The following is a 26535-nucleotide window of genomic DNA, read 5'->3' as shown; positions in this document are numbered from 1 at the left end:
CTGGAAATGATACAATGCTGAAGAGTTTATAAAGTGGGTGGGACTTAGCAAAAGTGGGAGGAGCTTAGCAAAAGTGGGCGGGGCTTAGTAAAAAGTGGGCGTGGCTTAACAAAAAGTGGTCGGGGCTTAGTAAAAAAATGGGCGTGGTTTACCAAAAAGTGGGCGGAGCTTACCAAAAAATGGTATGTGGCACTGGAGGCGCTCAAACAAGAACATTGAGGGAGGTTTACCATTTTATCTTAGCTCAGTTAAAATATCTTGAAAAAGAACCAAACTCAAACCTCTTCTTTAATAATATATTAGATGGTGATGGAAGTTGGAGGCGAAATAAATTATTTCCTACACATAAACAAATATTTGTAGGATCATTGTTTCAGTGGTCTACTCGGGATCATTGATAGTAAGAGTACCATAAGACCAAGGGGGAATCCTAGGTTCATAAGGGTAGAGGGATCACAGGTGTTTAAGTGGTCTAATGAATAAGGATAACATGTCAAAAGGTTAGAAGGTTCGTAAAGAACAGGGTGAGAGAAATAGAGGTCTTTAGGGGCAATGAGGGAGGGAAAGAATTAATATGGAAGTGAATGGGTCAATGTTTGAGTGGGTCAAAGATTAATCTGCCAGATGATATGTAGAAGAAGGATGATAGGTCTATAAGAGAAAACAAATATTTGTAGTGTTTGAGTGGTCTAATGAACAACATTAAGGATAGGTACTACAGACAAAAGGTTCATAAAGATGAGGGTGGGAGAAATAGAGGTGTTTATGATTTTTGAAAAAGACAAGGGGGTAAATGACATTAGATAGGGATTTCCCATGTTAAACGGAGGTGTCCCAGAAGCAACATTATTACACTACTAAGGTGGATCTGGGGTGAATTAGCGGGGGTAGAAAAGATCAAGGTTTTGGATGGGGGAAGATAAGAGATGGTGGTGAACAGCTGTTTTAAAGACCTGGAGGGAGGAGTGGGATTGAAGGGAGTGAGGGAGTTTGTTCCAGAGGCGGGAGAAAAGAGGAATGAAAGAGTGAAGGTGAGCAGAGAGCCGAGATTTCGGCAGTTTAACCATCAGAGGGTTGCTGGCAGATCTTGTGCGACCTGTAGGAATATTTGGGGGACAGAGCACAGAGAGAGCTGGGGGTGCAAGGCCGGAGAGGAGTCGGTAGAAGACAGAAAGACCACCTACCTGCCTGCGGTGAGTGAGTGAAAGGCCCTCAGAGATAGCTTCATCGCGGGAGATTCCAATAATTCTGAAAGCTTTGGTTTCAACAGCGTGAAGCCGAGCTAGGTGTGAGGCAGGAGCACCGGCCCATAGGGGAGAACAGTATTCCATTGAGCTGCGGATGAAAGCCTTGTATGTGGTGAGGAGCTCAGGTGTGCCGAGGAAGGACTTCGCACGACGGAGGATGCCCAGTCGGCGACTGGCTTTGGAGGCCAGCTTGGAAATGTGGTTTTCCCAAGAAAGATCATGGCAGATAGTGAGACCCAAAATCTTGAGCGACAGAACTTCTTGGAGAGGATTGTTGAGAAAGTAGATGGGAGGGTTGTCCAGTCGATCTTTTCGGAGAGACATAGTAAGAGTGTGAGATTTGTCAGGATTGAAAGACATGTTCCACTTGTTTGACCAGTCTGTGATTTTGTCCAGGTCTTCAGAGAGTGAGGAGGCAGCAGACTGCCGATCTGAGGGAAGAGGAATGGAGCGGCAGAGAGTGGAGTCATCAGCAAAGAGATAGAGAGGATTTTCGAGAGAGTCAGAGAGATCATTGATGAAGACCAGAAAAAGCATGGGGCCCAGAACACTGCCTTGGGGAACTCCAGCCTGAACAGGAAGAGGAGATGAGAGAAACCCATTCAGGGCCACACGTTGACGACGACTAGAGAGGAAGTCCGCCAGCCATGCGTGGAGATTTCCATGGATACCAAAGGAGGAGAGTTTGGTGAGCAGAGCGGGGTGCCAGACCGTGTCGAAGGCACGTGATATGTCGAGGGAGACAGCTCTAATTTCCTGTTTGGCATTGAGGACCCCCATCCATTGTTGAGACAGCAGAAGCAGCATGTCCAGAGTAGAGTGACCTGGTCTGAAACCAAATTGATGATCAGAGATCAAGCCATTGGAGAAGAGGAAAGATTTCATATCCGAAGCAATGATGGATTCCATGACTTTGCTGATAATTGGGAGAAGGCTGATTGGTCTGTAGTTGCTAGGATCTGTTTTTGCACCTTTTTTGTGCAAAGCGGTGATGTTGGCTGATTTCCAAGCAGATGGCAGTTGACCTTGAGCAAAAGAGAGGGTGAAGAGAACAGAGAGAGGGTGAGATAGAGCAGCAGAGCAGGATTTTAGGACCCGTGGGCTGATGCCGTCGGGTCCAGTTGCAGAATCAGAGACGAGGGTTGACAGAAACTTTTCCACCTTGTCAGGAGGAAAGGACACGGAGTCCAGGAGCAGCAGGGTACGACTGGGTATGGTGGGTACAGAGAGGGATGGGTTTGGGACACAAGATTTAGAGGCAAACACAGAGTTGAGGCATTCAGCTTTTTCACGTGCGGAGTCAGCTGTGTAGCCATTTGAGGTAAGGGAGGGGATGGAGGGGGAACAAACACCAGAAACGGATTTGACCAGACGCCACCAGGATTTGGAAGAGGGAGACAGATAAGAGAGTTCGGTCTTGAGAATGGAGAGATATTGTTTCCTGGCTCTCCTGAGGGTGGACACACACTTGTTTCGGGCTTTGTGAAAGGAAATGAGATTTCCTTCCGTTGGATTTGCTTTCCAGGAGACGAAGGCAAGTTGTTTCTGGGCAACAGCCTCACCACAAGATTCCGTGTACCATGGACGGGAGGAAGGGTATGACAACTGAAGACGAGATGGGATAAATCTGTGCATGAGAGAGAGCAATTTACTTTGGAAGAATTCCCAGGATGAGTTGATGTCAGAGGTGGTAGAGATGGGAGACCAGTCCAGATGATTGATGGCTGCTTGAAGACCGTGCCAGTTGGCCTGAGTGAAATGCCAGACTCGTCGACGCTGAGTAGGCTCCCTGAGGATGGTCAGAGAGATGTCCACTTTAACAAGGACATGATCAGATGATCCGATCGGAGCAGAAGAAGAGCAGCAGACATTTTCAGGGAAGTTAGTCATAACCAAGTCCAGAAGAGAAGATGTTCCGTTGACTGAGATCCGGGTCGGGAAATTGACAGATTGTGTCAGTCCCAGTGAGTCGCAGAAGTCCTTTGCTGAGGAGCCATGGCTGGTGAGAGAGGTACCCACACCCAGCCAACTGGCATGATGACAGTTGAAATCACCACATATGAGGAAGAGAGAGTTGGGATGAGTAGATAGAAGTTGGTCCATATCATCAGACAGCGAGATGTAGATGGAGTCATCACTGTTTGGTGGACGGTACAACACACATATGAACAAGAGGTGGGAGCGAAGGGGAAGCCGTAGCCAGAGGTATTCCTGGGGGTGAGGTGGAGAGAGTGCAGTGCAGGGCGAGTGAGGAAGAGAGTTTTTGATAAAGATAGCAACCCCGCCTCCAGGACGAGGCTCAGGTCTATCATACCGGAGGAGGGAGTAGCCCGGGAGAGATACTATGGAATCGGAGACATCATAAAGGAGGAAAGTTTCTGTTAAGCAGATCACGTCTGGTTTGACAGAAGCAACCTGTATGGAGAGATCAGTTAAGTTTGAACGAAGGCCCCGGATGTTTGAGGTCCATACCGTTAATGAAGAGGAAGGGGGAGCATCAGATACAGAACAGGGGGGAGGAGGGGTAGGGTAAGATGTGGAAGAGGTGGAAGAGGTAGGGAGAGCTGTTGAAGGTGTGTCAGAGATTTCAGAATAGCTCGGAGAAAGGGAAGGATGGGGCGGACAAAAGGTTTGATGGTGATTGGGTGAGCCACAATGAGGTGTTATTTGAGGAGGGGGAAGAGCGAGGCAGAAGGTTGGGGGAGATGGAGGTGAGAGTTTGAAGGGGTAAGAAGCGGGGAGGACGCTTTGAGGAGGGGGAGTGAGAGGGGGGAAATTGAGAAGCAATGAGGATGGGGAGATTTGAAGGGGAGGGGTGAGGGGGGAGTTTGGGAGGGAAGGGACAAGGGGAGGGATTTGAAAGGGATGGGATATGGGGGAGATTTGGAGGGGAGGGGTGAGGCAGGAGTCTAGGAGGGGAGGGGCGAGGGGGCGTCTTGGCGGGGAGGGGTGAGGGGGTAGTTTAGGAGGGAGGGGGCAAGGGGGGAGATTTGAAAGGGATGGGTGATGGGGAAGATTTGGAGGGGAGGGGTGATGGGGAAGATTTGGAGGGGAGGGGTTATGGGGAAGATTTGGAGGGGAGGGGTGAGATTGGATTTTTGAAAGTGTACGATTTATGGGAAACGAACATTTATTGCAAAATGAGTTTCTTGTGACCTTCGAGTTAAAAATACGTTTAAGGACGCTGGATGGAGGATGGAGTGCAGGAGAGTTTAGGGAATGTAGAAAAAAGGCACTATAGGAGATGGATATTTTTTTTGGGATGAATTGATTTGGTGAGCAAGTCGAAAGCAGCCTTTTAAAGAAGAAGAAGAAAAAGGTGTTATAAAATATGACGGAATACATAACTTGAGGGGAAAGTGTAAACATTGAAGGTTAATGAGTGAAAACTATCTGGGGAAATGGGGGAGAAACACGTGGTCGAAGAACGAACGAACGAATAAGAATGAATAAACGAATGAGAACAGAGAAGGAAATTTTTTTTTTTTTTTTTTTTTTTTTTTTTTTTGAGTTGAGATTTACACAAGGAAGTAGGCTATGGGTGAAAAGACTGGGAATACAGAGAACGAAAGTTATTGGATCACAAACGACGGACCGCTGAGAGAAAAACAAAGCCTCAAGGTTGTACAGTGCACACTGTACAAGGCCTCAAGACACGACACGAATTAACACGATTTTCAATACAGGTATGAAAGATTTGCACCGAAAAATCTTCGTCGGGACACAATATACGTACAACACCATAAATAAATACAGTTTTAACGAAAATACAAATGGGAACAATCACTTAACTTCGATTTCAAATCGTTCGCGACGCGGCAAAGGCCTTGCTCGCGACACGGCAAACAGACGATCCAATCTGTTTGTGCACGTGTGCACGATGAAGCAGCTCTTGAAAGGCAGGAAGGAAGGAAGGAAGGAAGGAAAGAAGAAATCCTGCCAAATGTTTTGACACATTCATGTTTCGAATCCCATTTCGACCCCTCCCCTCTTTCCCTTAACCACCTTTAGAGGCCATTTTTCCCCGCAAAGCAGGGGTTGGCCTTTTTCGGGAACCGTGGTTGTTGTTGTTTTTTGGTCCCCTTTTTGAAGCAATGTTTTACGGCCGGATGCCCTTCCTGACGCCAACCCTTTTTGCCGCCTTTAACGACAACCAGGGAATTACCAGTGAACTGGTACTCAATTAGCCGACCTCGGAAGGATGACAGGCTGAGTCAACCCCCCTGGCGTTAATTCAGCGATCGACCGGGATTCGAACACAGGATCCTAAGCCGGCACCCTAGCCGCTAGCTCAACACCAGGGCCAGCGTTCTGTGCATATGCACCACCCGATGTAATCTTCATTCTGATGAAGCAGCTCTTGAAAGGCAGGAAGGAAGGAAGGAAGGAAGGAAAGAAGAAATCCTGCCAAATGTTTTGACACAATCATGTTTCGAATCCCATTTCGACCCCTCCCCTCTTTCCCTTATTGGAAATAATTCATCGGATGTATTCCATAACTTTGTGTGTATAATCAATCCTCTGTGTTTTCTTTTGTTTTGTGCACCCACCATGATTGTATACATAGGCTTATTTAAAGCTGATATAATTATTTGTTTTTTTTAATTTTAATTTATTACCGGCCAGGGACATTTATGTCCACACACTACAGTATCTTCTTCTTTTTACACTGGCAATGTATTTCGCTCCCAAAAACGTCTGTTTGTTTTTTTGAACTCCAACCCCTGCCCTGTAACTTCACCCGGTTATCTATTGTTGGAAAGGTAATCATGGATTTATTTGGTTGGCATGGTTACGTATTCCGTTCAATCACACATGAAAATGAGTGGGGAAGAGAGGGTACACAGGGTAGGGAGAGGGGAGATGGTGGTGGGGGAGACAATTGGGGAAGAGAGGGGGAGTGGGGGAGGAGAGAGGGGAGTGGGATCCTATGCTAGGTTTTCCTGTCATTTGGGACGGGTACGCTTCCTTGTATATTCATGTCATACAGGTAAATATCCTACAACAATGTCATCTGTTTACCTTAGAGAGAGTTTCTTCATCCAATGGTGTAACCCAAATACTCTTACATATATCATTGTAGTGACGACTCTTCCCCAATGAAAATACTTAATATTTTACTCCTTGTTAGAACATAAGCTTTCGGAAGTGGAAAGGAGTATGGTCCTTGCCCTCTTGAGCAAGCAACACCCAATCTGCTCTCAAATTGCACTGTGGCCAGCAAAATACAATTAAATAAATGTGTCAAATACCGTATTTTGTGCTATGCCTTCCTGTTTGTCTCTGTTTCTCAAAACACTATTTCTGAATAATGTGTTGCTCACTTAATAGACATTTGTTCGATTTGTCTCTGCTGGCCAGGGTCCAGGAGTTCCATGGGATCCAAGGTGTACTGGTTGGAAGACAGCGTGAAAGTTTGGTCGGACTTTCAGCGTGTTCCGCTACACCCACGCAGTATCTCCATATTGAAGCAGTACAGCCATGAGGGGTGTGTACGCACGATCCTTTTGATTATTTTACAAAAGTGTTAGTCTTGTTACTTTACGTTTTGCTTTTGTGTAAGATTATGATTATTTGTTTCAACTTTTTGATTTGATGTACAAAACGTGTCATTTTAAACAAAATCAAAACATTTCCTTGAGAATACTTGTCTCTTTGCATCTTTATCATACATATAATTAGAGAAGTGTGTGTTTATTTGTTTGTGGTTTCTTTGTTTATTTAACTTGTATGCACGCCTGAACTGGACCGAAAGAGTTTAAAACTGATGGTTGCTCTCGAGTTGTGCATGGGCACATTTTAAATCTGCGTATCTGCCACTGGCAATGAAGTTATGTTCACTTGGAGGCCGGGATCAAAGAATGGGGAACAATATATTTGTGTTGAGTGTATTGGGGGATTTTTCCGAGACAGAATCAAGAAAATGACAGAATTTTATTGGAACAAATCGGGACAATGCGATTTAAATAAAGATTATGAACGAACAAAATAATACCTGCGACAAAACATGGAGAACAAGAACTGCACTCGGTAGAGCGCATACAGTCACGTGAAAAAGTAAGTACACCCCATGTAAATTTTTGACGTTTTCAACATATTTCAACATACAGCTATTTGATCTTCATTTCAACAATATTGATAGATAAAGATGATATAATATAACAAATATCATGAAACATTTACATTTTGTAGTCCATTGTATAATTTAAATAAACATAAATGCAAATTTCGCATGTGGAAAAAGTAAGTACACCTCTACATTTATTACTACTTCAAATACCTAAAATTAGAATCAGGTGCACCAGCTCAGGTGCAAATGATTAGAACATCGTTAGAGAGGATCTTGGAGGAACCTGTCTTATTTAAACCTCAGACATTTAGTTTGGTTTGCTCTTTGTTGTTGAAGTGTGCGGCATCACTATGCCTAGATCAAAAGAGCTCTTTGAGGCCTTCAAAAAGAAGGTTATTGATGCCTACGAGTCTGGGAAGGGATTTAAAAAGATCTCCAAACAATTTGAAATCAATCATTCGACTGTCCGGAAGATCATCTACAAGTGGAGAAGATTCCAAACAACTGCCAACTTGTTCAGGCCTGGCCGCCCCAGCAAGTTCAGCCCGAGAGCAGACCGCAAGATGCTGAAAGAAGCCTCTAAGGACCCCAGAATGTCATCACGTGACCTACAGGTAGCTCTTGCCACTGTTGATGTCAAAGTGCACGAGTCTAACATTATAAAGAGGCTGCACAAATTTGATCTACATGGGAGGTGTGCCAGGAGGAAACCTTTGCTGTCCAGAAAGAACATCAGGGCAAGACAAAAGTTTGCCAATGAACACCTAGGCAAAGACCAGCACTTCTGGAACAATGTGCTCTGGACAGATGAGTCAAAGGTAGAGCTATTTGGCCACAATACCAGAAGACATGTTTGGCGAAAACCAAAGACAGCATTTGACCACAAGAACCTGATACCAACTGTAAAGCATGGTGGTGGAAATATTATGGTTTGGGGCAGCTTTGCTGCATCAGGGCCTGGGCAGCTCACCATCATATATTTCGCTATTAATCCTTCATTGTACCAGAGGGTGCTTGAGGATAATGTGAGGCCATCTGTCAGAAAGTTGAAGCTCAACCGAAAGTGGACCTTGCAACATGACAATGACCCTAAACATACCAGTAAATCCACCAAGGAATGGCTGAAAAGAAAGCAATGGAGGGTTCTGGAATGGCTAAGTCAAAGCCCGGATCTAAATCCCATCGAGATGTTGTGGGGGGATTTGAAACGAGCTGTGCATGCAAGAAACCCCTCAAACATCGCACAACTGAAAGAATTCTGCATGGAGGAGTGGGCAAAAATTTCTCACAGTCGATGTCAGAGACTGGTAGACAGTTATAAGAAACGCCTACTTGAGGTTGTTTCTGCCAAAGGGGGCAATACCACCTATTAGAGCCAAGGGTGTACTTACTTTTTCCACATGCGAAATTTGCATTTATGTTTATTTAAATTATACAATGGACTACAAAATGTAAATGTTTCATGATATTTGTTATATTATATCACCTTTATCTATCAATATTGTTGAAATGAAGATCAAATACCTGTATGTTGAAATATGTTGAAAAAGTCAAAACTTTACATGGGGTGTACTTACTTTTTCATGTGACCGTATCTCCACCAGGCTCTTCTGTTTGTTTTGTATCCCACTTATAGGCCGGATCTGGATTCGGACCTGAACCAACATCTTACCGGCTTGTGTCTTGTCACCTAACCAACTTATCTCCCAAGTTTCATCCAAATCCGTCCACAACTTTTTAAATATGTTATACAGTTGTGGCCAAAAATATTGGCACCCTTGCACTTTTTTCAAATAATGCACCATTTCTTCCAGAAAATTGTTGAGATTAAAAAATCTTTTGATATCCACATATGTATTTCTTTGGTTTGCAGTGGAACAAAACAAAAAAAGCTGAAAAAATTACTAAATCCTAGCTTATTCCACACAGAAATTCAAAAATAGACAGACAATATTTTTGGCACCTTTGAGAAGTTGTTAGACGTAATTAGATTTCAAGCAGGTGATTCTCCTTTACTTTGGAATTGAACTCACCTTCGGTGAGTTGCAGGTGCCTGCAATATAAAAATCACTCATTCAACCACTTTGAATAGAGAAAAGGAGTCATTCTGCTGTTTTGTGTCACTGTGTGTACCACAATGAGCATGGAGAAAAGAAAGAAAACCAGAGAATTGTCTGAAGAAGTCAGACACAAGATTGTAGCCAAGCATGGACAATCTCTAGGCTACAAGTCCATCTCCAGAAACCTTGATGTTCCTGTGTCCACCGTACGCAATGTTATTAGAAGGTCTAAGTCCCATGGCACTGTAGCCAACCTCCCTGGACGTGGCCGCAAGAAAAAACTTGATCGAAGATTGCAGCGAAGGATTGGTCGAATGGTGGAGAAAGCACCTCGATCAACTGCCAAACAGATTCAAGCTGACCTTCAGACGCAAGGTACGACAGTTTCAACTCGCACCATCTGTTGCCAACTCAATGAAAGGGGATTCTATGGTAGGAGACCCAGGAGGACCCCACTGCTGAGCGACAAACAGACAAACAGACAGACAGACAGACAGACGTAAGAAAGCCTGACTGAAGTTTTCCAAAGCACACCTGAACAAGCCAAAATCCTTCTGGGATAATGTCCTGTGGACATATGAGACCAAATTAGAGCTTTTTTGTAAAGCACATCATCTCTATGTTTACAGAAAACAAAAGGAAGCCGAAACGAAAAGAACACCTTCCCTACATTCAAACATATAGGAGGTTCAGTGATGTTTTGGGGTTGCTGTGTTGCTTCTGACACTGGGTGCCTTGAATGTGTGCATGCAATCAGGAGATTGCCAAGGCATTTTGTAGCGCAATGTTCAACCCAGTGTCAGAAAACTGGGTCTCCGTCGAATGTCATGAATATCTCCCAATGGTGAAGAATCACTTTTAAAAAATTGTACTCGCCAGATCTGAATCCGGATCTTCACCAAAATCTAATCATTTCATCGTTGTCACATACACAACCGGTCCACCAAGTTTTGTCCAAATGCGTCCACAACTTTTTGAGATATCTTGTTCACAGACAAACAAACAAAGACATACAGACAGACCGGGGTGAAAACATAACCTCCATACACCTTTGGTGGCGGAAGTAATGAAAACTGGAACTTCCAAACCGACATCATCATCATTAGTAGTAGACGTATGCGGGGCATTATAGATGCGATGATTGGTGTCACATGATGACGACCGTTCAGATACGGCTAACGATGCTGTGGATGGATATCTGGCATTCGAGCGCTGATCATGGTTGTAGAATGGTGGTCTGAAATCCTAGTGTTTGAGTGTCAGCAGTAGAAACTGATCATTTGAGTTTTTCACGATGACATGCATGGCCGCACTCTTACTGCCGAGGTGGCCTCCAGATTTTGAGTCCTGTATTCTCAGCTTTCGAATAACGAAATGTTTCTTCCACGCAAAGATGTGTAGCCTCATGGTGTAGAACTTTCGGAACAGTTTATCCTTCATACCATACCATAGCAGGATGGAATAGGAGTGAGGCTCATCGTGAGTGAGGTGAGTGAGGCGAGTGAGGTCATCAGCTTGTTCAACTAGTTTCACTAATAAGTTCTTCCCTATCAACTCGTCTCAACCTCTAAAGTTCAAATGGGGGGGGGGGGGGGGGGGGCACCTAGAAACCACATCACTGTGATCGGTCAATGACAGCGCTCAATGGAGAGAAAACATGGCCAGACTCTTTATCGATGACGCTGTTGGCATGTATCATATAACGCCACCTGGTGAAAGCAGGTATTCTGAGTTATACATCATAAAAGGTTGGGTGGTGATCGGAGGATTAACAGATCTGCAAGGATGGCTTATTTGCTAGTGTACAATAATTATTCTTCTAATCTCTCTTTTGTTGCTTCTTGTTGGATACGTCACACAATTGTGAAGTCCGTTAAACATCAAGCAACAAGCACTTTTACTTTATGGATAAAGCAGTCTCATATTGATGCTGTTTGTCACATCATTAGCTGGTCTGTCTCTCCAACATTTTCCCCCAAGGCTTCTGGTGTCTTTTCATTCTGAAATCTTGAATCCGTCATTGCATATAAGCATCAATTTCCAGTTCTTGGTCCTCACAGTTCTTATTTTCTGTAGTATTCTCACATAAAGTATACCAAAATATACTTTATGTGAATGCTGCATACAATTAATTATTCTAAACGTACCCCTCGAGGCATTGTTGCACTTCCTTTATGAAGCATGATTTCCTCCTTATTGGTAGTTTTGAGGAAAGGCTGCTGGGGTGGTATCCCACAGATCCCAGAGTTCACGGAATCAAATGGAGCTGAAGATGACAGTATTAAGATTGAGAATTACCACATTGCTAATTGCTAATGGTTTTATTTCTTCAAACCCAATCAGCTCATTAATGACCTACAGGCAGGAGGTAATCTGCATGTTTTCGTTGATTGTGGTGCCTTTCCGCACTTCTTCTTAAATGCATATCAGTGCACCTTGGCATGAACTCTTAAGATTTTGACTTAATATCACCACTTCTCATATCCCCATTACCAAATACAGTGTATATATATATATATAAAGTTCAAAACACACCTGGTCACAAGTGTGCCGCACTGACCGGGTCCTCAGTCGAGGTCCTCAGCATCATCCCGTTTCAGCCGTTCAACTTCGATATGGTCAGCTAAGGTGGGCCAGCAGGGGCACATACACCTCCACATGCAGCAACTACACCTGGATGCGCACATACCCCCACCCCCAGCCTGTGCGAACGCAGACTACAACAACAAAATCGCCTCCACTTCCAGAATCCACAGCACCAAACAAGTAAACATGGTGGAACACTCAAACACCCACCTTTATACCCTTCACCACTCACCAACAAAACACACCAGATCTCTCTCTCTCTCACTCTCTCTCTCACACACACACACACACACACACACACACACACACACACACACACACACACACACACACACACACACCCCCTTACAACATACACCACTCAATATACAAAAACACACACTAAAGCAAAAATTCATTCAGGCAAAAACACACACACTCACTCACTCACATACACAAAATAAGAAATAATAACAGTAAAAAAAAAAAAAACCCACACACAACCAACCAACCACCTACCCTTACCCCAACATGCACCACTCATGCAAAAAAAAATTTATGCAAAACCACACCCCCTCATCACCCACTCCTGCAACACACACACACACCCACACACCATTCACACATCTCCATTTCTATTCCGTAACCTCAACCTACACCGTTCGACGTGCCTCCATAAACTTCCTCCATATCCAAAGTGAGCCTTTCAAGGCAACCTGGGCATATATATATATATCATTTATCTAATATAATTCTCTAATAAATCTAATATAAATCATCTAATGTAATTATGTATAAATTTATATATATATTAATACACGTCTGTTTTGATTATGCCGATTATTTTTAAGGGCTAAATATTTTTGACCGTCTAACATTCACCGTATTGTTAAAACTATCACTACCCAAATGAGCGATTGTTTTACTATCTGAAGGAAGTTTTCTGTGTTGGACCTCACAGAGAATCTGACCGCCTGGCTACTTTTGGCCTTGGCTTTCAGCTTTTGTCACATCCAGACGTTGCTGAGGATTTTGAGGATCGGCTGCATTTCTTTGTAGAAGAATGTGACCATCTGCAGGTGGATTATTCTTATACCTTACCTGTGTTTTCCCCTTTTGTGGCATTTTAAAAATATTTTTTACTTTTTGCTCTTTCATCCCCGATTCCTTTTATTGTTCTATTTTACATTGCAAATCAACTCTGCCATCAAAAGTGAACTGGAGGTTTTGTTTTCACCCCTGTCTCTGTTTTTGTCTGTCTGTTTGTTTGTCTGTGAACAGGATATCTCAAAAAGTTGTAGATGGATTCGGACGAAATTTGGTGGAGGTGTCAGGTGTTTAACAAGGAAGAATTGATTCGATGTTGGTGATTATCCAAAGATGGATCAACCATTAGGATATGGATACAACAACAACAACAACATGCATTTTAAAGGCCATTTTCCCTTCGAGAGCGGGGGTTAGCCTTGCGGTCCCCATGACAATCTTCTCCATTTTGCCCTATTTTCTGCATCTCTCCTTGTTAACCCCCTTGCCCGCATTTCTTCTTCCACCATCTTTAGCCAAGTCTTTCTCGGTCTTCCCCGTCCTCTACTTCCTTCTACATTCATTTCCATCACTCTTCTCTACATTCAACCAGTCACTTTCATCCTTCCTCAACACATGACCATACCATCTCAACCTGTTCCACTTCACAGCATCAATCACAGGCTCGATTCCCATCATCTTTCGCAATTCATCATTTGTCTTCCTCTCTCTCTCTCAACGATACTCCGCACATCCGTCGAACCATTCGCATTTCCACCCTTTCCAACCTTCGTTGCTGCTCTATGTTCATTACCCATGTCTTGCTCCCATAAATCATAACACTTCTCACACATGCAGCATACACCTTTCCCTTCAGCTTCAACGACACTCCCCTCCTCATCAGCACGCCACTCAGTTCCCGAAACTTCTTCCATGCACATCTCACTCGAGCAACCATTGCCGAGTCTGATCCACCTCCATTCAGCATGTCTCTGAGGTAGCAAAATGTTTTCACACCTTCCAGCTTCACGCCGTCTCCAAGATCCAACTCAACATTTCCTCCATCTGCAGCTCCCTCTGTGCACACCTTACATTTGAATGTAGCTGCCACACTGGTTAATGACCCTCTCAGACCACTACATTTTTGATGAACCCACTCAGCGCACATTGTACATTGAATGGAGTTCACTCCGACACCCTTCCTACACACAGCACAAGGCCACTTTCCAGATCTTTTCACCTCACCACATGCTTTACCACTTGCCATCACCTTCGTCTTTCCGATATTCACCTTCAGACCTTTTGTCTCCATACATTCCTTCCACTTGTTCATCTTTTCCTTCAGTCCATCCATACTTTCCGCAATCAACACCAGATCATCTGCAAACAACAACTCACATGGTAAACCCTCCTTTACGTTCTGAGCCAGCACCTCCATCATAGCTACAAATAGTAGTGGACTTAGTACCGACCCCCTGATGCACTCCCACCTTCACCTCAAACTCACCACTGTTCCCGTCCTTCGTCCTTACAGCTGTGCGCGCTCTTTTGCACATTGCCATCACTACTCTGATCAACCATTCCTCCACTCCTAACTTCCTCAATGCCCATGTCAATACTTTGCGTGGAACCTCATCGAATGCTTTCTCCAGATCAACAAACCCAAGAAATAACTTCTTTCTCTTCTCCGTGTACTTCTCCTGCAACTCCCTCACAATGAAAAGCGCGTCTGTCGTTCCTCTTCCTGGCATAAATCCAAACTGCATTTCGTCGATCTTCACTTTCTTCCTTATCCTCCTCTCCAACACCCTTCCCAATACCTTCATTCCATGCTCCAATAACTTTATCGCTCGGTACGAGCCACACTCCAGAGGGTCACCTTTCCCCTTGTATAGAGGGACGAGGGTACTCAGTTCCCAAGCCACTGGAATGCGGCCTTCTATCACCACCAGATTACAGATCTCTGTCATTCTCTTCACACCCCAACTTCCTGCTGCCTTCAACATATCTCCCACAACTCCCGTCGGCCCTCCCGCTTTTCTACCCTTCATTGCTTTTATCGCTTCCTCAACTTCCTTCTCTGCCGGTCCTAAAACTGGGTTACTCTCTATGTTGCCATCCCATTCATTCTCTGTATTCAACAGCATTTCCATATATCTTTTCCATCTTCCTTTAATTCCATCTGGGTCGACAACGATTTGTCCCACTTCATCCTTCAAGCAACTCACCCCCATCACATCACACCTCTCTTTAGCTATCTGCTTTGCAATCCTGAATACTGCTTTCTGACCCTCTTCCAAATCCAAGCGTTCTCCGAACATTTTCCTACATGCCTCCTGCGCCTTTGCTACCTCTTTCTTTGCAGCCTTCCTGGCTGCCTTATAACTTTCATGCTCTGCTGTTTCTGCTCCCGTACCCTTCGCCTTCTGCCACTCCTTGAGCTTCTTCCTCTTCTCGTCAATCCTCTTTCCAACTTCATCATCCCACCACCATGTTTCCGAGTGCCTCGGTGGTCCTTTTGTCCATCCACATACCTCACCAACGGCTCCCAACAGTCTAGCTTTCATTGACATCCAACCACTTTCAAGCTCAACCACATCATCCTCGATCCTACTCAGCCTCTCTTTTAATGCCTCCCTTACTGTCACCTCTTTCAACCTCCACACCTTCATTCTCGGTTGGTACTTCACCCGCTGAGCTCTCCTCGCACCTTTCACCCTTGTGTCGCAGACAACCAAGTGGTGCTGTGAAACAGCCTCCTCCCCCGGGATCACCTTTGTGTCCCAGAGGTGCCCCCTATCTCGCCTACGCACCATCAGGTAGTCAACGGTTGTCGTCGACCCACCTGATGTGTATGTAACAAGCTTATTATATTATTTCTGGAACTGAGTATTACAAATCAACAAATCAGCTCCATCAGCAAACTCCAAAATCCTTTCACCTTCTCCATTTCTCACACCATATCCGTAACCCCCATGAACTCCCTCAAAACCATCCATACTCCTTCCCACATGTCCATTTAGGTCTCCTCCTACCACAACAACTTCCTCATCTTTCACGTTTTCCATCAGCTTCTCTATCGCACACCAGAACTTGTCCTTCTCTTCATCGCTTCGACCAACCTGCGGAGCATATCCCGAGATGACGTTCACCAAGGGCTTTCCAATCATCATTTTCACCATCATCAACCTATCACTCACTCTAGTCACACTCACCACACTGTCTAAGTGGATATGTCATTAGGATATGGTTACAAAAACTTTTTATTACCTTCGCAAAAGCGGAAGGTTATGTTTTGATCGCTGTGTATTTATTTGTATGTCTGTGTGTGTGTATGTTAATCGCATAACTCAAAAAGTATTCAACCGAATTGCATGAAATTTGGTGGGATGATTGGTTATTATACGGGACACATTTGATTAGATTTTGGGAAACAGATTTGCTCAAATTCTGACTATTTTTAACTCGATCGTATTTCACTCAAAGTTATGAGCGACTGAAGAAGAAGATGTCCATCCAGGACGTCATCACTATAACGCGATCTCCCGCGATCATTTCAACCTCAAAAATTTTATTTTGGCAACAAAAGTAGCTGCGGCGAAGGTATGCGCTCTACCGAGTGCCCGTTCTAGTTTTTCAAGTGATTCTTCATTTAGAGATAGGGGCAAAAACGATATATGACATGATATTTCAAAAAGTTGTGGATGGGTTGTGATGAAACTAGGTGGATGAGTTGGTTAGGTGACAAGAACAAGCCGATTCGATTTTGGTTCAAGTCCAAATGCACATCCGCCCTAATAGTGTGATACAAAACATAAACTGTTCAGCCTGGCGGAGGTCTGCACTCTGTTTTGGTTTAAGAAAAGCTGCAGTCTTTATTTTATATATTTACATGAGTCTAAGGTTTGGCTAACCCCCGCTCTCGCAGGGAAAATGGCCTTTAAATGCATGTTGTTGTTTGTTGTTGTAGTCTAAGGTTTGTGGTGGAGCATAAACCTATAAACATATAAATCACATGCAGACAAGACATTAGTGCTTTCAATTTAACTACAAGCGCAAGTACAGTAGTCGCATTTGACAAATATGTACATATGGTTGTATGGGATTTGAATTGGGGTTCCTGACATCATGAACGAGATATTAAGATGGGAATACTAACAGGTCAAATTGTGTTGTAAATTGTCAGTCTTGTGACGTTCTGCTGCACCTATGGAGTAGCGACAAATGTAGATATAAACGCATGCAGACATCTCGGTAATTTTAATACTCCCCACACCATTCTATTTAGTGAGCGTCCACTTGTATACAGTAAAATGTGTGAACAGCAGTAAAGCCTGTAAAGTGTATTTTTTTTTTAAACATAATGTGACGTTTTCTGCGAACCCAGTCCCCGGGTGAACGAACATCCACAACACGTAGGTTCCCGAGGTAGTTATATCGTTGGTATTTGTATATATGTAGCCCCATCCATGGTTTAGGGGACACAGGAAATATGCGTTGTGATGGCTATAGAGAGATCTTCTTCCTTCTGATGCCATTCCTATTCCGCGCTTGATGATCCTCTTCCTCCCCGGTCCAGTCCATCACCCAGCCGTTTACAGCACTTAGCTGGTTACCATTGCACATTTTGGACACAGTATTTCATTTGGCTTTCCCTCCATCCAGAAACAGTTATACAGCTACAATTCGGTTCATTTACCCTTCCACACGCATTTGAGACATTAGTGCTCTTTAAACTTAACGTGCATTCACCATTCACAGTTTCCCTGGTTGCCCATATTTTACACCACACAATGACACCTTTATTAAACACCTGCACCTCACACAAACTATATTATCACAAAGGAAAAAGAGCAAGAACGTTGTAGCGTTTGAACGCGCTTGGCGGGAACAGCGACGGGGTGGGAAAAGTCGTTACGGAGGGCGATAACACTGCGCAACTAAGAAGCGAACGTTGACAACACCGCTTCCAGCACCGATGATTGACAGGGGAGGAAGGCAGTTCCTCTGGGAGCGCACCAATGAAGACGCGCCGCTGTGAATCATAGTTTGAGTCATGACCTCTGCTCCCAGACACTCTGCCTCTTCTGAACTCTGACCCTTCCAGACCCACCCTGCTTAAGCGGCATAAAAGACAGAACACGAGAGGGTTTCATTGCCTTTTGACCGAACCAGAGATCTGCTGCCCAAGGAGAGGAGAAAACCTGCTTGCGACCCCGACTGGAGAAGGACTCGTTGCGCTAAGTTCAGGAGGCGTTGTGCTGACTTGGAGGCTACGAGGAGCTCGAAGTGCCAGACAGAGGGTTCAGAGTGCAAGACAGCACAAGCAGGCAGAGGTATTTGTGGAGGAATGAGGCCCCATACTGACATGCACATCTGTCCTTGACATCCCCTTTATAACTAACACTTCTAATTCGTCTCCATTGACAAACTATGAGCTGCCAACCGGTACCAAGGAGCTATTTGTGACCCGCCCTTGTCCTTTTCACGGTGGGCTTACAGATGCACACCACTCAACTTTCTTCTCTGCACATACCGCACCAACCTGCACCATGACAACACACTGATCTTCCCTTTGTCCCCTTTCCTTTACCAGGATCGGTGAGTGCGGGGTCTGAACCTAAGCCCTGAACTTGACTCTCCCCCTCCTCTTTTCTTGCTGTCTACTTTCCTTTGTGTGATTCTGATGGGCCCATGGCATACGCCGTTGATAAGTAAGATTGCAGAAGGGGTTAAGTGTTAAGGGGAATAAGACTTTGGGGTAATATTTGATTATTTACTTGTGCCTTTTTGATGATTGTAAACGTGTTGCTTTATTGTTCTATATAAATACTTGTGTGCTGCAATTACTGGTAAACCGTTGTTTCCAACCTGCCCATTTCGTCTCTTTCCTATTGACTCGATTAAGGTGTACTAGTGATAGACAGGACGTTTTACCCCCAACCAATTGGCTTCATAATTTTAGCGACACATATTTGGCAGCTCTGCTCGGTTGCACCTGATTAAGTAGATAAGACAAATACGTATCGAGGGTGCGAGCCCCCTTGAGATTGTCAAGCCACCGGAAAGGTTGTGATGCCATGTTTGATGATTTCAATCAGCATTCGTGGTTGACTGACAACCCGTCGGACCGTGGAGTTATCCGTAGCCGGTGGCCTCAGGAGCAGGGGTTCGGGAGGAGTTTGAGAAGTTCCCCTTATGGTAAATCCCGAAACCTGGACCCGCAACAATATTTTTCTTTGATAAAAGCTTTGGCTGACAAATGTGAGAGGGAAAGAGGGAGAAGATGAAGGAAGAGGGCCAAAGAGGGAAGGGCAGGAGGGATGTTACATGCTTGTTGCTTTAATTTGTGTGTTTTCTCACTGTTCAAATTTCATATTTCCTCCTGCTTCATTTTTCTGTCACTTCTGTGATTTTGGAATTAATGTTGTACTTTGTTGTTTCTCATTGTCAATTAAAAAAATTAATCAAATTGCATGTATATGTATTGGTATCGTGTCAGCAATTCCCTTTGTGCACCAAACATGGGCCCTTCGCTTGCATATCATGGAGCATGTACCACACTTTGATGTATGCAGGGCTTTCAGCTGCTGTGTGACTGGGAAGATGGATTTTCAGGCTTCGCTTGCCGAGCGGTAGAGATACTGCATGATTACTATGATGCCAAGGGTGTTCTCACTTGGGGACTTCTCCCTGGCCCATCTCAGACCAAGGTCCAGGTGGGTTTGGCAAGTTTTGCTTGGAGGGGAGATGAGTAAGATAGTTTCATATTTATTGGTACAGTATTGCTTTGTTTGTGTGATGCTGAATCCAAACAGTTTTTTTCCACCTTTTGATGAAGATACAAATAAGCATAACGCATAGAACACCTTACCACACACAGTCTTGAGAAACAAGTACATGGGCCAAATGTACTGAGTGCCAAATTTGATTGGTTGTGATAATGTAAAATGCTGCAATATTTTGGCCAAGTACTGCTAAATGGAACGGTTTTGAAAGTGATAAAAAGGCAATTTGTGTTCTCCAGTGTTTAACGACATAATTCAGTTGAAATTAAATTAAGATTTTAAAGGTTTCAGAAAAAAAAATTCGGAAGTTTACTGCCGTTGATGCAGCGTCTTTTACACCACTTAATTTAACACATTACATTAATTATTTGTGCTTGTTTGTGTCGTTTATGACGTCACTAAAAAACTAAGTTTCCTGTTTTGAATGACCTTCAATTTTGTTTGACTACCATTCAGGGAGACGAACAAAAAATTGTCTCCCTCCTCTCTGTGTTTGCTCGATCGTGATGAATTCAGAGCTAAAGTACTGTTAAACAGCCGGTTTGACTTCCGATTCATGTTCTGATTTGTGTTCGAAATATAACATTCAATTTAAAGAAGTTGTTCCTTGTTCCTGATAAGATAGACAGACATTAACCAATTGCTTAACCCCGCTTTTCGCTTCGCGTGCACGCGGTAGCAAATGTAGTTGAGGCAGTTCTCAAGCTAAAAGGTCACACTGATTATTGAATATATGTAAAGACAGATTTGATTTTTGTTTCCTTTTATAATAAGTGTTACTATATCCTTAAAGTTCTTGCAAATCCTTAGCAAGTGCTTTTGGTTTCATATTGTAAGGATTTATTTTGTTATCACATCTAATTTAATAAATTTATATACTCTCCCTGTGGAATACTGCTCTCCTTTCTGGGCTGGTGCACCTGCCTCACACCCATCTCGGCTTCACGCTGTAGAAACCAAGGGTTTATAATCAATGGTATCTCCCGCGATGAAGCTGATTCTGAGGACCTTTCACTCTCACTTCAGGCAGTTTGGTGGTCTTTCTGTCTTCTACCGACTCCTCTGCACCGGTGATCTTATATAATTAGTCTTAAATAGGATAGCACAACATACTTGTCGGAATCAGGATTTATTCTTGTGTACACTCGTACTTTGGACGACGTGCTGGTGTTCAAGCTGGCATATACTTACCCTTTGATCGTTGCTTGAGCAGATGGAAAAAAATAAGTGAGATTGCACAACCAGTAGTGCCATTTAAATGTTACTGTTACGGGCCAAAAGGCACCAGCACTTGCACCCTGGCCTCTGGCTGGCCTCCAAAGCCAGTCGCCGACTGGGCATCCTCCGTCGTGCGAAGTCTTTCCTTGGCACACCTGAGCTCCTCACCACATACAAGGCTTTCATCCACAGCTCAATGGAATACTGCTCTCTCCTCTGGGCTGGTGCTCCTGCCTCACACCTAGCTCGTCTTCACGCTGTTGAAACCAAAGCTTTCAGAATCATTGGAATCTCCCACGATGAAGCTAACTCCAAGGGCCTTTCACTCACTCACCGCAGGCAGGTGGGTGGTCTTTCCGTCTTCTACCGACTCCTCTTTGGCCTTGCCCCCCCAGCTCTCTCTGGGCTCTGTCCCCCAAATATTCCTACAGGTCGCACAAGATCTGCCTGCAACCCTCTTATGGTTAAACTGCCAAAATCAAGACTCTCTGCTCACCTTCATTCCTCTTTTCTCCCACCTCTGGAACAAACTCCCTCACTCTCTTCAATCCCACTCCACCCTCCAGGTCTTTAAAACAGCTGTTCACCACCATCTCTTATCTTCACCCATCCAAAACCTTGATCTTTTCTACCCCTGCTAATTTCACCCCAAATCCACTTTTTTGAAATACCAACTTCTGTCCTCCAGAATCCCTTGTCCTGGAAGTCCTTGGTGTCCTTGTGTTTTATACTTCCCCCCCCCCCCCCCCACTTCCCACGCCTCCTCCCCCCAAGCCCTCTCCCTCCCACACATCTCCCTGCTCTCAAATGTTATGTTTGTGTGCTTCCCCTTCTCTCCCCATCTTGTCTTCCGCTCCCTATTTTTATATATTTTGTTTGTCTGGTTGATTTGTTTGTGAAATAAATGTTAGCTCTTTCATGAGCCTCGATTCAGTATACAGAAAAACAAACAAAAAAAACCCCCCAATATTTCATTCTGACCAAAACGAAAAAGTTGTGAAACAATTGTTGCATCAGTAAGTTTGTGAACAAAATATTCTGCAAAATGAATATGAGAGTTGTTTGTTTGCTTGTGTTTTGCACAGGTTCCTCGGAGAAATGTTAACCACGTACTGAATTCTGCTTTGGCAATTGCCCACCTTGCTGAAAGTAGCTCCTTGCTTTGCCCTCTGAGTGTATGCCCCAGTTTCAAGTGCCGACCTTCAACCCCGCTTAACTTCCCTCACATCCAATACCAGGTAAACAGTTGGCTTAACATGATTGCCGTGTCCTTCCGTTTCTGCAAATTGTTTTTTGTTTTATCTTTTTTCAATTCAGTTTTACACAATCCATACTCATAACTATTACAGGCCGACATGAAGTACCACAGCAGTGCCATTTTGGCCTCGGCATTAGAAACGTCTACGCTGCCTTATAGGCTTAATTCTTCCCCAGCTTCACTGTGTCAGTATGCCGAGTCCCTTAACTACTGTGGCAGGAAGGTATGCCTCACACACATGTATGTGTCCATGTTTCCAAACCATCCTCGTTTCATCCCTTTTTATGCCAGTCGTACTAATGTCCGATATACTTTTCATTCCCATTGACAACTTGAATGATTGTGCTTTTCCTCGTTATGTTGACTAGGTTGCTGTCACACGCTTGTCATTTCCCTTCTCTTTGGCCCGGGGATGGTGCCTACCAGACGCTCTGACCAGGCATGCACTGGAAACGTCATGGCAGTGCCTCTGTCCCAGTGGATACGAGCAGAGTGAACGGTGCTTTACACAGGCAGTCTCTCTTCGAGGTGTATCGGCACACCAAAGCAGAGGGTTAGCGTTCTGTTCTTCATCCCTTGACATGCAGTTACTTTGTTCAGACAGCTGATTGGAGTTCAGATCAAGTTCAAATTTGTCAACAAAAATGAGTTTCTGTAGCTCTCCATAATGCGTTTCCAAGTTATTGAACAGATTTTACATGTTCGGGATGTTTTTTTTCCACTTTGCAAGTGTGTGGTACACACTAACAAATGTAGCCCTTTAACGACTTAAAGTGAACCCTTAGAAATCGAAATTTCAAAATGATATTTCAAAAAGGTCGTTGAGCTTTTCAGATATAGCCCAAAAAACCCTAAAACAATGGTGCTCATCGCCCTCTAATTTCCATCCAATTAGCCACCCAAAGTTTGGTTCATGGAAAAAAAGAATCCTGTGTGGAGATGGGAGAAACCTCCAGAAGGACAACCATCACTGCAACACTCCACCAATCTGGGCTCTATGGCAGAGTGGCCAGACGGAAGCCTCTCCTCAGTGAAAGACACATGAAAGCCTGCTTGGAGTTTGCAAAAAAGCACCTAAAGGACTCTCAGACTGTGAGAAACAAGATTCTGTGGGCTTTCATGTGTCTTTCACTGAGGAGAGGCTTCCTTCTGGCCACTCTGCCATAAAGCTCAGATCGGTGGAGTGTTGCAGTGATGGTTGTCCTTCTGGAAGGTTCTCCCATCTCCACACAGGATCTCTGGAGCTCAGCCAGGGTGACCATCGGGTTCTTGGTCACCCCTCTTACCAAGGCCCTTCTCCCCCAATTGCTCAGTTGGGCCGGGCGGCCAGCTCTAGGAAGAGTCCTGGTTGTTCCAAACTTCTTCCATTTAAGAATTATGGAGGCCACTGTGCTCTTGGGAACCTTCAATGCAGCAGAAATTTTTTTGTAGGCTTCCCCAAATCTGGGCCTCGACACAATCCTGTCTCTGAGCTCTGCAGGCAGTTCCTTCAACCTCATGGCTTGGTTTTGGCTCTGATATGCATTGTCAGGTGTGAGACCTTATATAGACAGGTGTGTGCCTTTCCAAATCATGTCCAATCAATTGAATTTACCACAGGTGGACTCCAGTCAAGGTGTAGAAACATCTCAAAGATGATCAAGAGAAATGGGAGGCACCTGAGCTAAATTTCAAGTGTCATAGCAAAGGGTCTGAATACTTATGTCAATATGATATTTCAGTTTTTTATTTTTAATGAATTTGCAAAACTTTCTAAAATTCTGTTTTCTCTTTGTCATTATGGGGTATTGAGTGTAGATTGATGAGGGAAAAAATGAATTTAAACGATTTCAGCATAAGGCTGCAACATAACAAAATGTGAAAAAAGTGAAGGGGTCTGAATACTTTCTGAATGCACTGTATATACCATACTCAATGCAAATCCAGTCAACGAGAGGATGCCCCAAGAGGGGCTCGATACACTTTAAGTTGTTAAAGCCTGAGGCTTCTGGCGATGTTCTTCCAAAACTGGGTAAATTCCAGATGGATAACTGTTTTACACTATGAGCTTTGTGGCCTCTTAAGACTTCCACATACTCCTCAATACCTGTTCAGCTGAGGTACACCACTAGTGTGCGATGTCCACAGTTTGCGTGCTAACTGTCGTGTCCTTTCTTGCAGCTTTGTGCCCCCCGGTAAAGAGCCGATGTCGCGTCTACACGCTTGTGAATCCGGCGAGAGTGTTTTGAGCCTTTACCTCCAGACGCAGTACCCCAATATGCCCAAGTACGTAGCACAATGTCATGATGGCAAGACTCGGAGGTGTTTTATCCCTGTAGGAAATTGTTTAATTTGATTATTTTGATTTCCACTTCTTACTTGCATTTACTGCTCTGACACTGAATCTGTACAGGTGCGTTTTTCTTCCTGTTTGCACAGTTATTTATCCTTTTGTTGCCTGCTGTGATCAAATAGTTCAACGATGATGATTATGTCCAACACGTTAGCTCGTTACATGTTTCATCTCGACATTGAGAGTTTAAATTAATCACTTGTGCAAACCAAACTGCCTGATATCGATTGAGACTCTTAACCCTGATCAACTTTTCAATAATTCTCTCAAGGACTTTCATAACTTGATCCAAAATCCTTATACCTCTGTAATTGCCACATTCCAAAACAGCACAATTCCCTTTATAGACAGTGACAATTACACTCTTATTCCAGTCATTTGGAATACCAAGTTCACTGATAACAATTGATTGTCCAAATCAGCAATGAGCAATCCTACAGCCTTTCCCATCTTCATTTTACCAATAGCTTCCTTGACCATCTCAAAATCTATCTTAGGAAATGGACCAGGTAGTGGTTCATCACCTACTCAGCCATCCTTGTCCCAGTCAAATTCTTCATTCAAAAACTTGTGTTCCTTCCAAGTATTTCTGATCTCCTCAAAAACGACTTCCCCTTTCTTGTCTCCCACACATTGCTCACCAACATCATGATTTTCACGCATCATCTGTTTGGCAATTTTGTAAATCTGATTACCTAGCCTCCTTACTGTCTCCGTTACCAAATCTTTCCTTCTTTGCCAATTTCTTTGCTGTATAGACTTTCTTCTTTGCCTCTCTCTCCACCTGTAAATATTCTTCCTCATCTCCACCCTACCTCTACGCCTTATAGAGTTTCCTTTTCTTCATTATGGCAATACTGACTTCCATAACCCACCAACATGACTCCTTCCTTCACTTCATGGAGGACCTCTTGTCCAACCACATATTGACAAATGTGTCCTTCAATAATGTCCATTTGCTATCGACTTTTCCAACTGCCTCTTCCTCGCCTTCGATTTCTTGAATTAATTCTCTTACGAAATTCCTGCTTTGCTTCAACCTCTAAGCTTCCGGGTTTTCATTCAGGATACAAAGACCTTTTTCGTTGCAACAGATCTTCATAAAGAGAGATCAGACAAGGAGCTTGTGTTGAGAAATACACTCCTCTCCTGCAATTACTTTGGCATCAGTAACAAACTTTCTGTCGGTTTTCCTCATCATAAAGTAGTCAATCTGACTAGAATCTCCCCCAGTTTCATCGGTGATGAGTCTACTTGACCTTTTCTTGAAAAAAGTATCACAAATGATCAAGTCCAATGCATCGCCAAATTTAATACGGTTCCCTTCAGTGTTTCTGTTACCGAATCCAAAACCTCCATGCACACCTTTATAGCCCATTGCAGTGTCACCTACATGTCCATTGAAATCACCATCCAAAATAAGAATCTACCTCTCTCTAATCATAGATGTAAACCTGGTGTTGGCTTAACGGTTAAGGTGGCTGGCCTAAGAGTTTGAGCCCCTGTTATGCCATTGAATCAACACCAGGCGGGTTGACTCAGCCTGTCATCCTTCTGAGGTCAGCAAAATGAGTACCAGATGACTGGTTATATGGAGGCATTGCATCAGCGGCACAGCTGTGCCCCCCCTGAAAATGATGCAACCAGCAGCCACAGGCTGCCCACGAACAACCTTCTTGAAAGCATGGATGTCTTCGATGTAACCGCCAAAATATCATCACATAAATTATCCTTGACAGAATCGTCCAGGCCCTACTTGAGGTGCATAGGCTAACACAATGACCAGGATAGTTTGCCCAATGAAGAGTTTAATGATCACAATGCTTACATGTTACAAATATTTTCCACCTGAAGGACATTATCAATCAAATTATCAATCTCAGCCAGCATTATTCTGATTCCCCGCCACCAAATCAGTTTATGCTACACACACAAGGAAATTAGACGAAGGGCGAGGCCATTCGGCCCATC

The 26535-nt window shown here is 43.9% G+C and overlaps 1 protein-coding gene across 2 annotated transcripts in view; it reads left to right on the top strand.

The window, feature by feature from the left end:
• The window catches only part of MSTO1 (misato mitochondrial distribution and morphology regulator 1), an 88746-nt gene that overhangs the window by 50405 nt on the left and 11806 nt on the right, over positions 1-26535 (top strand). For both annotated transcript variants that reach the window (XM_068122363.2, XM_068122365.2), the window contains exons 6-12: positions 6609-6735; positions 12904-13021; positions 19547-19687; positions 22060-22212; positions 22324-22455; positions 22601-22785; positions 24393-24497. In XM_068122363.2, the coding sequence (XP_067978464.2) occupies positions 6609-6735; positions 12904-13021; positions 19547-19687; positions 22060-22212; positions 22324-22455; positions 22601-22785; positions 24393-24497 (961 nt within the window). The remainder of the gene's footprint in view (positions 1-6608; positions 6736-12903; positions 13022-19546; positions 19688-22059; positions 22213-22323; positions 22456-22600; positions 22786-24392; positions 24498-26535) is intronic.

Source organism: Myxine glutinosa, chromosome 7, assembly GCF_964187855.1.
Source record: "Myxine glutinosa chromosome 7, kmMyxGlut1.1, whole genome shotgun sequence".
NCBI lineage: Eukaryota > Metazoa > Chordata > Myxini > Myxiniformes > Myxinidae > Myxine > Myxine glutinosa.
This window is presented reverse-complemented; position numbering and strand designations above follow the sequence as displayed.